The sequence below is a fragment of the Megascapheus bottae genome, chromosome 8, assembly GCF_031878675.1.
Source record: "Megascapheus bottae isolate mThoBot1 chromosome 8, mThoBot2.hap1, whole genome shotgun sequence".
NCBI lineage: Eukaryota > Metazoa > Chordata > Mammalia > Rodentia > Geomyidae > Megascapheus > Megascapheus bottae.
In genome coordinates this window covers 39,736,600-39,750,096 of record NC_143516.1, presented here as the reverse complement: position 1 = coordinate 39,750,096, position 13,497 = coordinate 39,736,600, and the positions used below count along the sequence as shown (strand labels likewise).

General features: G+C 40.5%; 1 protein-coding gene across 1 annotated transcript in view; it reads right to left on the bottom strand.

Moving 5' to 3' along the window:
• The window catches only part of Sec63 (SEC63 protein translocation regulator), a 68,859-nt gene that overhangs the window by 39,722 nt on the left and 15,640 nt on the right, over window positions 1-13,497 (bottom strand). Inside the window, exon 2 of the mRNA XM_090338334.1 lies at window positions 4,024-4,123. Coding sequence (XP_090194460.1) covers window positions 4,024-4,123 — 100 coding nt within the window. The remainder of the gene's footprint in view (window positions 1-4,023; window positions 4,124-13,497) is intronic.

Genomic DNA, 13,497 nt, shown 5'->3' with positions numbered 1-13,497 from the left:
ATCTAAGCTGAGATTTGACAAATAGTTATTAATAACAGGCCCTAGCTAATATACAAGTACCTTCTAAATACTTTGCACACCACATTTTATTTAATTCTCAATCACCTTGAATATTGAAAAGTGCTGGGCGCAAGTGGCTCCTGCCTATAATCCTAGCTACTTAGGAGGATCATGGTTCAAATCCAGTTCAGGCAGAAATATCCTAGAGACTATCTCCAGTCAATCAGCAAAAAGCTGAAAATGGAGCTTTGACTCAAGTAGGCAGAGCACCGGTCTTGAGTGGAAAAAGCTAAAGGAAAATATGCTCATCCTGAGTTCAAACCCATTATCCTCCCCCCCCCAACAAAAAGAAAAAAAAAAAAAAACATTGGAAAGTGAGGGGTAAATGGCATTTGCCAAGCTTTCTTTGTTAAGTAATGAAGCTGGGAGTTTGGGAGTTGAATTGAGGGAGTTTTGTTTTGTAAGGCCATGTTCAGAACTCCCCTCCCTCTCTCTGTCTCTCTCTCTTTCTTTTTTTCTTTTTTTTTTTGCCAGTCCTGGGGCTTGAGCTCAAGGCCTGAACACTGTCCTTGAACTTTCTCAAGGCTAGAGCTCTACCACTTGAGTCACAAAGCCACTTCTGGGCACCGTGGCTCATGCCTGTAATCCTAGATACTCAGGAGGCTGAGATCTGAGGATCAAGATCCAAAACCAGCCCGGGCACTGAAGTCCATGAGACTGTGTTCTTTTAATCAGTCATGGCACTTGAACTCTGTGCCTGGGCACTGTCCCTGAGCTCTTCAGTTCAAGGCTATTGCCCTAACCCTAGAGCAATGGTGCCAGACACCACTTTCTGTTTTCTGACAGTTAATTGGAGATAAGAGTTTCTCCGTCTTTAGTGCCTGGGCTGGCTTTGAACCTTGATCCTCAGATCTTAGCCTCCTGAGTAGCTATGATTACAGGCATGAGCCACTGTGTCCTGTTAGGGAGAAGTCTGGGATAAGTCCATGAGACTGTTTCTCCAATTAACCACGAGAAAACTGGAAGTGGGGCTGTGGCTCAAGGGGTAGGGCAGTAGCCTAGAGTTGAAGAGCTTAGGGACAAGGTCCAGGCCCAGAGTTAAAGCCCCATGAATGACATAACTACTTTCCTCCGATAAGAGTATTTTTTTTTCCTTTCTATTAAATAGGTATGGGTAATTCACAAGATGGACTCCTGCAACAATAGCAACTCTTTCACTTTTTGCCATAGTTTCATCTATTCATCTAAGGTGGTGATTTCAGGTACAAGAAGGTGTAAAACATATCTGATAGCCTCAGATCTGTTCAAATTAAACATGCCAGTAATTTATTTAAGCAGCTGGGCCTGCGAAAATCATTAAGCATGGCTTGGTACCTGTTTTATCCACTATTTCACTTGAATGATGTTGGCCAAGTTAACTCACCTTTTTTTGCCTATTTGAATAAAAGCAAAAAACTTTTACCTTGAAATTTAAATGAGATAATGCATAGCACTTAGCATACAGTATGTGATCAACAACTTTAATCATTAAGAAATACTAATATGAGGCTGGACTTTAGGCATTAACATACAATGAGACCAAAGGAGAATACTCAAGAGGAACACAAAAGCACAATGCCAATGTGCACCTGATCATATAAAATAATATTTATTGAAATGAACTCCAAGAAATAAAAACAATATTGCTGGGCTTTTTTGTTTTGTTTTTTATTTTCCTTTTGTCTTGTTTATCTGTCTAAGGGTAGGCAAGAAGGGACATTGAAACAGAGACAAATATAGCATTGGCACTTACTACATTGTTGAAAATGAAATACAGAGGGCCAGGAGTTTGGCCTAGTGGCAGAGTGCTTGCCTAGTATGTATGAAGACCCAGGTTCCATTCCTCAGTACCACATACATAGAAAAAGCCAGAAGTAGTGTTGTGGCTCAAGTGGCAGAGCTCTAGCCTTGAGAAAGCCCAAGGACAGTGCTCAGGCCCTGAGTTCAAGTCTCAAGACTGGCAAAAAGAAAAACAAGAAATATAAACACAACTACACAGACATAAAAGTTTATGACTCTATAGACATAACGCTTTATTATACAGATTAGTATGTATCTATGACATATAAAACCTCAGCCTAATTTTAATTAGGTTCTAAAATCTAAGTGCCAGTGATTGTATAGATTCCCTTCTTGAATACTTGTTTGTTAAACACGTCATTTGAAATATATAAAAATCAATATTAATAAATTCCTTAATTAAAAAAACAACAACCGGGGCCGGGAGTTTGGCCTAGTGGTTAAAGTGCTTGCCTAGCATGCATGAAGACCCGGGTTCGATTCCTTGGTACCACATACATAGAAAAAGCCGGAAGTGGTGCTGAGGCTCAAGTGGTAGAGCTCTAGCCTTGAGAAAGTCCAAGGACAGTGCTCAGGCCCTGAGCTCAAGCCCAGGACTGGCAAAAAAAAAAGAAAAAGAAAAAAAAAAGAAAAAAAAAACAACCCTTGGGCTGGGAGTTTGGCCTAGTGGTAGAGTGCTTGTCTAGCATGCATGAAGACCCAGGTTCGATTCCTCAGTACCACATACATAGAAAAAAGCCCGAAGTGGTGGTGAGGCTCAAGTGGTAGAGTGCTAGCCTTGAGAAAGTCCAAGGACAGTGCTCAGGCCCTGAGCTCAAGCCCAGGACTGGCAAAAAAAAAAAAAAAAAACCAACAACAACCCAGATGCGCCTCAAGATATGGTATTTATACACAGTGAAATTCTATGTTGCTGTCACAAAGAACGACATCACCCCATTTGTAAAGAAATGGAAAGACTTAGAAAAAAGTCGTATTAAGTGAAGTAAGCCAGACTCAAAGAAATATAGGCTAAATGTTTTCCCTCATTTATCATAATCAGTAGAAACCTTGGGCTCTCCTAGCAGAGAGTTACAATAGAGCAAAACCTAGATACATAAGGCCATAGTATGACACTAAATGAGAGGACCTCCAGGATATAGAAACAAAAGCCTTATAACGAATGATTGTTGTCCTTATGACTGTTGTCCTTAATATACTATGTTATCTCTCATCTCTTTTGCTGTCTCTTGGTTATCTCATATTGTTATAATATTTGACCTTGTTAGTTGATATATTGTATACATGTTTATTTGGTTAACTGAAATAAGATAGGGAAGGGGGTAAAACAACATGAGGGGCAGGGGTGGGGGAAGGGAAATGGGGACCAAGACATGAGAAAGGGTATCAATGTTTGTGAAGTAATGCACCTATGTGGTGAATATAATGTAACCCTTCTATTAATTAAAATAAAAAAAATATATGAAGAAAGAAAGAACTACAGAACTTGTAGATGGGGATGACAGGTAAAAACAAAGTACAAGAAGGGGTGACATGTCCACAAAGAAAGTTACTTTTTACCTGACTTATGTAACTATAACCACTTTGTACTTCATCTCTATAATAATTTTTTTTAAAAATTAAGGAAGTGGCGCAGTGGCTCAAAGCACTAGCCTTGAGCAAAAGAGCTCAAGGACAACAGCCAGGCCCTGAGTTCAAGACCCACAACAGACTAAAAAAAAAAAATCTATTTTAAAAGGAGCACCAGTAGCTCACACCTATAATCCTAGCTACTCAGAAGGCTGAGATCAGAGGACAGGCATAGGAAGTCTGTGAGACTCTTACCTCTAATTACGAGAAAAACCAGAAGTGGAGCTATGTCTTGAAGTGGTATAGAACTAGCCTTGTGTAACGCTAGGAACAGAACCCAGACCCCATGGTACAAGCCCCATAACCGAGAAAAATATTGTATTTTAAAATGCCCCTATGGTCTTTAACGTAAAACTCAAATCAGAGCACAAAGTACACAAGGTCTTTGCAATATGACAGCTCTCTTTCCTCTTTCCTTCTAAAACTACTCTCTTCATAGAGCCCTTGAACTTACTAACAAGCATGAATTACCTCTACACAGGTTGTAATTTCTTTACAGACACATCATCACCACTAGACCTCTACTTTGCATTATAACTACCTAAATTTACTACTTACTTTACTGTAGGAATAATATTTGGCTGGGGTTTTAATAACCGTAAGCGATACCACATACATCTTCCATATACTTTTCTGATATTCTTTAATCGAATTTGCTCTGTTAAGAAAAAAAATAAGATGAATTAAGTCATTTTTCAGTTAAGGCCAAAGCATACTAACTTCCATTATCATCCCAATAAGTCTATTTTGAGCATGCACACATGCACATGTGGGTGCAAGTTATTGGGCTTGAACTCAGGCCTTGGCACTGTGCCTAAGAGCTTTTTTTTTTGCTCAAGGCTAGCACTCAACCGCTTGAACCACAGCTCCACTTTCCATTTTTCCTTAATTGGAGACAAATTTCATGGACTCTCTTGCCAGGGCTGATTTTGAACCTTGATATTTTGAGGGGACATGAAAATAGTTTCTATCCATCTTTTTTTTGGGGGGGGCGGGGTAGGTCAATGGGTCATGGAGCTTGAACTCAGCCAGAGTGCTCTCCCTGAGCTCTTCAGCTCAAGGCTACCACTCTACCTACTAAACCAGTTCTTCTGGTTTTCTGGTGGTTAACTGGAAATAAGTCTCTCAGACTTTGGTACCCAGGCTGGTTTTGATCTTCGATCCTCAGATCTCAGCCCAGATTATTTCAAATAATCTTTATAAAATTCTTGAGATAGGTTAATTTTCTGTTGTTTTGAACAAATGCTGTATCTGGAAAACTGTATCACTCAACTACTTTTCATGTGAGACAATTTTTTTTAAGCTAAAAAGACTTGAATCCAAAATGTTTAGTCACAGAATCAATACTTCTAAGAAATTTCTCTACTCTCTTCTACAGAAGAAACAAAAAGTAAGGTTGGACATGTAGTGTAGTAGAAGAGTACCTGCCCAGCAAGATGAGGAGGATCTGAGTTCAAAATCTAATACTGCAAAAAAACAAGAAGGGATAAAATGTTTTGTTAGGGAAGCTAAGGAGAAATGACATTTTCAAACATGGAAATAATTGCCTAGGCTGGCTTTGCACTGCAGTCCTGAGATGTCAGGCTTCAGAGTGGCTAGGATTACAGGTGTGAGCCACCATGCTCAGCTACACACAATGCTTGTAGGGATGACTTCTGAATATTCCCTCTTACTGGGAAAGGACTCTCCATCCACTATGAGACTTACAACTCTTTTCTGTTATCTTCTCAGGTATATCTGTTGTTTATTAGCTTCTAAGTAGGGAATACCCACTCTCAGTATTTTGTTCTATATTATGTTGCTGAGAAAACATTGCACACTTACATTATTGTGAATAATGCTTAGTGAACAGGGGCGGTCAAGTATATCTTTCTGAATCCTTCCTGTCAGTTCTTTTGAGCATATTCCTAAAGAGTAGAATGACTGGATCATATGCTACCCTTTCTGTATTTAACTTTTTGAGACTCATCCAATTTTTCCCATAATGACTCTATCAGTGATGTATAGGGGCTCCTTTTTCTGCATATCCTCTCCAATACTTGTTTTTTTGTAAAAAAAAAAAAAATAAGTAAGGATAATTATCCTAATAGATTTCAAATGGTATCATTATAGTTTTGATGGCTAATGATTCTGTGCATCATTTTATGTTATTTGCATGTCTTTGGAGAAATGTTTATCTAAATATTTTGCCCCATACTTTTCTGGTACTGAGTTACTTCTTGTTAATTTGTAGGAATTCTTAGTATTCTGGATTTGAGTATAAATATTTTCTCTCATATCTTTTTTTTTTAAGTAATGTCCTCTGGTGAAACAGGAATTACTTATATTTTTTTGTGTGTAAAATATAGTTGTGCATGTGTGTGAAATATAGTTGTGCATGTGTGTGTGTGCGTGTGTGTGCGCGCGCGTGCGCATGCGTGCCTGATGTGGCCTGGGCACTATCCTTGGGCTTTCTTAAGGCTAGCACTCCATCACTTGAGCTACAATACCTCTTCTGGCTATTTCTGTGTATGTGGTACTGAGGAATCAAACCCAGGGTTTCCTGTGTGCTAGGGTGAGCACTCTACCACTAGGCCATGCTCCTAGCCTTACTGTCTTATTTTGACAGGAAAAATGAGTTTTAGGGTTTTTTTTTGTTTGTTTTTGTTTTGTTTTGGCCAGTCCTGGGCTTGAGCTCAGGGCCTGAGCACTGTCCTTAGACTTTCTCAAGGCTAGAGCTCTACCACTTGAGCCTCAGCACCACTTCTGGTGGTTTTTTTATCTATGTAAGTGGTACCGAGGAGTTGAACCCAGGTCTTCGTGCATGCTAGGCAAGCACTCAACCACTAGGCCAAACTCCCAGCCCCGAGTTTTAGTTTTTTTTTTTTTCAACATATTATCTTATTTCTCAACTTCCCTGCATATGTCTCCTTTTCTTCATATATACAAGACTCCAACTCTTCCCCTGTGGATCCTTCTTTACTTCTGGTACTTCTAGGAGGATCTGGCCCATGTGGATGCCTTCCTCGATATGTATTAGGATAGCTGAATTTATTATACTTACAAAAGCTTTGCTATTGTACCAGTTTCTTTTTTTCTTCCCTGGCATGTTTTATTATATTTTTTGGGCGGTGGTGGTGATAGTACTGAAGACTGAACTCAAAACATTGTGATTGTTAGGCAAGAGTACTACCATGTGAGCCATCACACCTATAGCCCCTTTTCTTATTTATATAGTTTATGGCTTGAACTCAGGGTCCCCTTGCTCAGAGTTTTTGCTTATGGCTGGTATTTTACCTATCTTCACTTTCAGCTCTTTGCTGGTTAATTGGATGTAAGAGTTTGAAGATTTGTCTGGGTTGATAACTTAGATCTCAGTGTCCTTAGTAGCTAGAATTATAGGCATGAGCCACAAGACTCGGCTCCCTAAATTATTTTTAAGGTAGGAAAAGGCTTTATGCCCAGATGGGTCTGGAGTGTTATCAGCCTACTTGTGTTTCACTGGGATGAGAGGCATATGCCAGTGTCCTCAGCTGTTAAGCTTTTTGAAAATACATGGGATAACAGGAACTTATCTAGGTTTAGGTAAAGTCTTTCAGACTTCTTTTTTGCCTAGTCTGGCCTCAACCGCGGTCTCCAGATTCCACCTCCCCAGTAACAGGATTACAATTTGAGCCACAATTTTTAAGATGTTGAAAATTCACATTCACATTCACAGTCTAGTTAGCTAGACTTAGTTCACACGATCCCAACCTTCTTCATAGCTCATTTGATTTTAAGATATATATATACACACACACACACACACACACACACATATATATAGATATAGATATTGAACACAAGTGGGTAGTTGCCCTCTGTCATCTTCATGACTTGCCCATTAGCCAGGGGAATTTGATTAACTTGATGGTCAAATGTGTTGCTTGTGAGGGTACTCTTGTGAGGATATCTGAGATGTTTTCAAACCTATAGTGTATTGGACTACTGGAACAAGGGTGTTATATGGGTCTTTTGGATGTGTATAGGTGGTAGTAGTGGTTTTGCATGCCTTTGGGTATTGCCTTCCTGTCCTTTAAAGGGTTTGCTTTGAGTTTAGCTTTGGAATGATCAGGGGCTTCCTTCTGCTTTTTCTACCAGGTTTATGAAAAGATATTTTCATGTTGAAACAATTTTTTAGTATTTTATTATTAAAAGGAGTTCCACAGAGGGGTTTCAATTCCATGAGTCAGGTAATGAATGCAATTCTTCTTGGACAATGTCATTCCTTTGTTTTCCCAAGTGAAATTTGTTATTTTTTAAATTTTGGGAGTATTATTCAAATCATGAGTTTTATTAGGGTAATATATATTTTAGCACTGGTTTAACTTTTGACTGAATTGCATTTTTTCCCCATAGTGACTTAAATAACAAAATTTTGTCATAACTTTTTTTTTTTTTTTTTTTTTGCTGCAGTGCTTGGGTGTTGTCCTTGAGTTATTTTGCCCAAGGCTACCACTTGGAGCCATAGCTCAACTTCCAGTTTCTGAGTGGTTGAGATAAGAGTCTCCAAGCAACTTTTTTTTTTTTTTGGTCTGGGCTGGCTTCAAATATTCATCCTCAGATCTCAGCCTCCTGAATAATGAAGATTACAGGCATGAGTCAAAAGACACTTTTTTCTTTTTCTTTTTCTTTTTTTTTTTTTGCCAGTCCTGGATTCTCAGGGCTTGAGCACTGTCCTTGGGCTTTCTCAAGGGTAGGGCTCTACCTCTTGAGCCACAGCATCACTTCCGGCTTTTCTATGTTTGTGGTATGGAGGAATCTTTTGAACCTGGGTCTTCATGCATGCTAGGCAAGCACTCTACCACTAGACCAAATTCCAGGCCCCAAGACACAACTTTTGTATAAAATAATCTTAAGTTTTTAGGGGTTTGGAGAACTTTTCTTTTCTTTCTTTTTTTTTTTTTGCCAGTCCTGGGCTTGAGCTCAAGGCCTGAGCACTGTCCTTGGACTTTCTCAAGGCTAGAACTCTACCACTTGAGCCTCAGCACCACTTCTGGCTTTTTTTCTATATATGTGGTACCAAGGAATCGAACCCGGGTCTTCATGCATGCTAGGCAAGCACTTTAACCACTAGGCCAAACTCCTGGCCCCTTGGAGAACTTTTCTAATACCATAGGAATTAGACTGGTTTTTTTTCTCTACTGTTGGTTCAACTGGAAGTTGATTTTGGAGTTTATGTCAAAACTTCAAATTCTATTAGTTTTACATCTTAAATAGGTACCATTCTAAACTTAGAATGGATTAGAAAGTATTTTGGTAAGCAATTATTTCCATGTTTGAAAATGTCATTTCTCCTTAGCTTCCCTAACAAAACATTTTATCCCTTCTTGTTTTTTTGCAGTATTAGATTTTGAACTCAGATCCTCCTCATCTTGCTGGGCAGGTACTCTTCTACTACACTACATGTCCAACCTTACTTTTTGTTTCTTCTGTAGAAGAGAGTAGAGAAATTTCTTAGAAGTATTGATTCTGTGACTAAACATTTTGGATTCAAGTCTTTTTAACTTAAAAAAAAATTGTCTCACATGAAAAGTAGTTGAGTGATACAGTTTTGCAGATACAGCATTTGTTCAAAACAACAGAAAATTAACCTATCTCAAGAATTTTATAAAGATTATTTGAAATAATCTGGGCTGAGATCTGAGGATCGAAGTTCAAAACCAGCCGGGGTACCAAAGTCTGAGAGACTTATTTCCAGTTAACCACCAGAAAAGGAATAGGCTAGACTCGATCCTCAACAGACGAGGACTGTTCATTGCGGAAAAGCTGGGGCACACGCCTTCTTGCGGGATTGGAGGTTGTGCTAGGGACTAGATTTGGGGGTAGGTTTATATAGGGCTTAATTAGAGAACAAGATTAAAAGATGGGTGGTGGTCTCTTGGAGGCCCAGGGCAATATTCTTGGTGGAATGCTCCACCTTTGGTATGGGGAGTACTATCCCCTGGGGGTTAGGGCAGAGTCTGCTGCTTGCCCCAAGCATGAGGGGAACTAGACAGAACTCAGTCCTTCATTTACTCAGCTTGCTTGCGCTGTCACTTGAGCCACAACTTCAGCTCTACTTTTTTTTGTTGGTGGTGGAGCTTTAATTTGGGGTCTGGGTTGTCCCCAAGTTCTTGATCAAGCCAAGTGCTCTACCTCTTTGTGAGCCACAAGCCACTTTGATGTTTTCTGTTGGTTAATTGGAGATACAGTCTTATACACTTCCTGCCTAGGCTGGCAGCGCAAGCAAGCCTATTCCTTTTCCATTCTCCTCCATTTTCCTTACAGTAAGTGTAGTGTTCTCAGTATCAGAGGGGAAAACGGGAGGGAGGAAGAACTTAAAACAAAAAAAAAAAAGTGATACTATATATAAGGGAACTTCAATAACTTCATCGTAATCTTGGAGAACAAAAAACAGTAAGACAATATAGTCCAAGTATTAAAAGAAAGGAATGGTCAACCAAGAACCATGGATGGACAAAAGTTACTTTCAAAAGTGAATACAAAAGGGGCCGGGAGTTTGGCCTAATGGTGCTTGCCTATCATGCACAAAGAAGACCACATACACAGCAAAAAACAAAACAAAAACAGAATGAGAAAATGAGACATTATCAAATATACAAAAGCAGAGATGGTTCAAACACAGTTATCTATGTATGAAGATAGGGTAAGGTGAAGTCTACTGCAAAATAGGGAGGGAAGGGGGGCAGGTGGCTCATGGTGGCTCACACCTGTAATCCTAGCTACTCAGGATGCTGAAATCTGAGGATCAAGGTTCAAAGCACCCATGGACACAAGGGGACCTGAACTTTTTTTTCCTTCTTTTTTTTCTCTTTCAGTTTTTTCTTTTTTTAATATATTTTTATTGTAATTATTAGAAGGGTTACATTATATTCACCAGATAGAGGTGCATTACTTCACAAACATTGATACCCTTTCTCATGTCTTGGTCCCCATTTCCCTTCCCCCATCCCCACCCCTCATGTTGTTTTCCCCCCTTCCCTATCTATTTCAAATAACCAAATAAGCATATATACAATATATCAGCTAACAAGGTAAAATACTATAACAATATGAGATAACCAAGGGACAGCAAGAGATGAGAGATAACATAGTACATTAAGGACAACAATCACTCATTATATGGCTTTTGTTTCTATATCCTGGAGGTCCTTTCATTTAGTGTCATACCATATGGCCTTGCTCTATTGTAAATCTCTGCTAGGAGAGCCCAAGGTTTCTACTGGTTATGACAAATGAGGGAAACCATTTAGCCTATGTTCCTTTGAGCTGGCTTCACTTAATATGAGTTTTTCTAAGGGGGACCTGAAATTCTTATCTCCAATTAACCTCTAGAAAATGGCTCTAGGGTAGGGCAATAGCCTTAAGCGGAAGAACTCTGGGACAACACCAAGCCCAGGGGTAGGGCAGGAGGGAAGAAACTGCAGGGGAAAATGGTTAAAAGAACTGATGAGATTAATGTGACTAAATTATCAATATGTAAATATTTATGCATGGAAAATACAGTGATGAAAGCCCTCTGAGTAATTAATATATGTTAAAAAGGGTGTTTTTTTGTTTTTTTTTTTTTTTGCCAGTCCTGAGACTTGAACTCAGGGCCTGGGTGCTGTCCCTGAGCTTCTTTTGCTCAAGGCTAATGCTCCACCACTTTGAAGCACACTAATAGCTTTTCCTGACTAGTTTATTGGAGATAAGAGTCCCACAGCTTTTCCTACCTATCTGGGCTGGCTTCAAACTGTAATCATCTAATCTCAGCCTTCTGAGTGAGCTACCTTTTAACACGTGGCTGAAAGTTTGTATTTTGTTTTATTTTTTGTGGGTCACGGGGCTTGAACTAGCCCTGGCACTGTCCCAGAGCTCTTCAGCTCAAGGCTGCCACCCTACCCCTGGGTCTGGATATTGTCCCAGAGCTCTACAGCTCAAGGCTATTGCCCTACCCTTGAGCCAAGCCCCACTTCTGTTTTCTAGAGGTTAAATGGAGGTAAGAGTTCCAGGTTCCTTTGTGCCCATGCTGGCTTTGAACCTTAATTCTCAAATCTCAGCCTCCTGAGTAGCTGGGATTACAGGCGTGAGTCACCTTGTGGTGGGGGGGGAGAAGAATATGAGCAACTGGGAGTTTGGCTAGTAGAGTGCTTGCCTAGCATGCACGAAGACCCAAGTTCGATTCCTCGGTATCATATACATGAAAAAGCCAGAAATGGTGCTGTGGCTCAAGTGGCAGACCTCTAGCCTTGAGAAAGCCCAACGACAGTGCTCAGGGCCTCAGTTCAAGCACCAGGACTGGCACAAAACCAACAAACAAACAAAAAACAAAAGGTTTTTTTTGCCAGCATGATGGCTCACTCCTGTAACATAGCTACTGAGATCATGCCTGAGCATGACTGATCTTGAGGCTCTTATCTCCAATTAATCACCAGAAACCTGGGAAGGAGAGCTGTGGCCTGAAGCTCAAAATGGTAGCTTGAGCTGAAGAGCTACAGTGCCCAGGCCCAGATTTCAAGCCCACAATCAACCAAAAAGGGGGGAAAATTTTTTTTAAAGAACTGCCAGGCAGGAATCTTATCTCCAATAAACATTTGAGGGATTAGGGGGGAAGGGGGGAAGACACAGGAAAGTTATTGAGTGAAAAGTTACTGAGGGGGGCTGGGAGTGTGGCCTAGTGCTAGAGTGCTCACCTAGCATGCATGAAGCTCTGGGCTCGATTCCTCAGTACCGCATACACAGGAAAAATCGGAAGTGGTGCTGTGGTTCAAGTGGCAGAGCACTAGCCTTGAGCAAAGTGTCTGAGGACAGTGCCCAGGCCCTGCGTTCAAGCCCCAGGACTGACAGAAAGAGGAAGGAAGGAAGGGAGGAAGGGAGGGAGGGAGGGAGGGAGGGAGGGAGGGAGGGAGGGAAGGAAGGAAGGAAGGAAGGAAGGAAGGAAGGAAGGAAGGAAGGAAGGAAGGAGAGAGAGGCAAAGGCTTTGTCCTTGGGCTTTCTCAAGGCTAGCACCCACCACTTGAGCCACAGTACCACTTGAGTTTTTTCTGTGTATGTGGTACCAAGTAATCAAACACAGGGTTTCATGCATGCTAGGCAAGCACTCTACCACTAGGTCACGCTCTTGGCTCTTTAAAATGCTTTTCATGTGTGGATCTCAAGGACTTTTCATCTTTTTCCTGTGGAAACTAAGATGCAGAGGGAGCCCCTCATTCTCCAGTGACACATGTACGGGAACAGAACAAGAAAACTGGGTGTCTGAACATCTTAACTCAAATGCCAGCTCAAGCACACAAATTGGAGACACTCCTCTCCAACTAACCAGCATAAGCCAGAACCAGAGGTATATCTCAACAGCTAGAATTTCAGCCATGCGTGGAAAAGCCAAATAAGAGTCCCCTAGTTCAAGCCCTGAGTACCAGCACAAAAAGAAAAAGACAATATAAGGAGTTTCAAGCCTGGGCAGTCTGGGCAGTAAAATTGGAGAGATTCTTATTTCTCAAATCATCCACCAGAAAAGGAAGTAGACTGTGGCTCAAGTGACAGAACACTAACTAGCCTTGAGCACAAAATCAGAAGGACAATGTCTAGGCCCTTAGTTGAAGCCCTCTCACCAACAAAAGAAAAAGGGAAGGAAAGAGGGAAAATACAAGGTAAGAGGGAAAATACAAGGAAATCTGGTGAAATTTTTTTTTAAGGAATGGGAAGTTGGATTAGAGTGACTGATGGAGGGGATAAATGTAATGGGGGTACGCTGAATATATTGTCAGATGAACCTCCCCTGTACAATTAACATATGCTAATAAAAAAATAATCTAAGATTTGTAAACTGGATGCCTGGGCTCATGCTGGTAATTCTAGCAACTCAGAAGGCTGAGATCTGAGAATTACAATTTGAAAATAGCCTGGATAGGAAAGTCTATGAGACTTTTCTCCAATTAACTATCAAAAATGCTAGAAGAGGAGCTGAAGCTCAAGAAGTAGTAGCCTTGAGCAAAAAAGCTCCATGTTCAAGACTGGCACCCAAAAGAA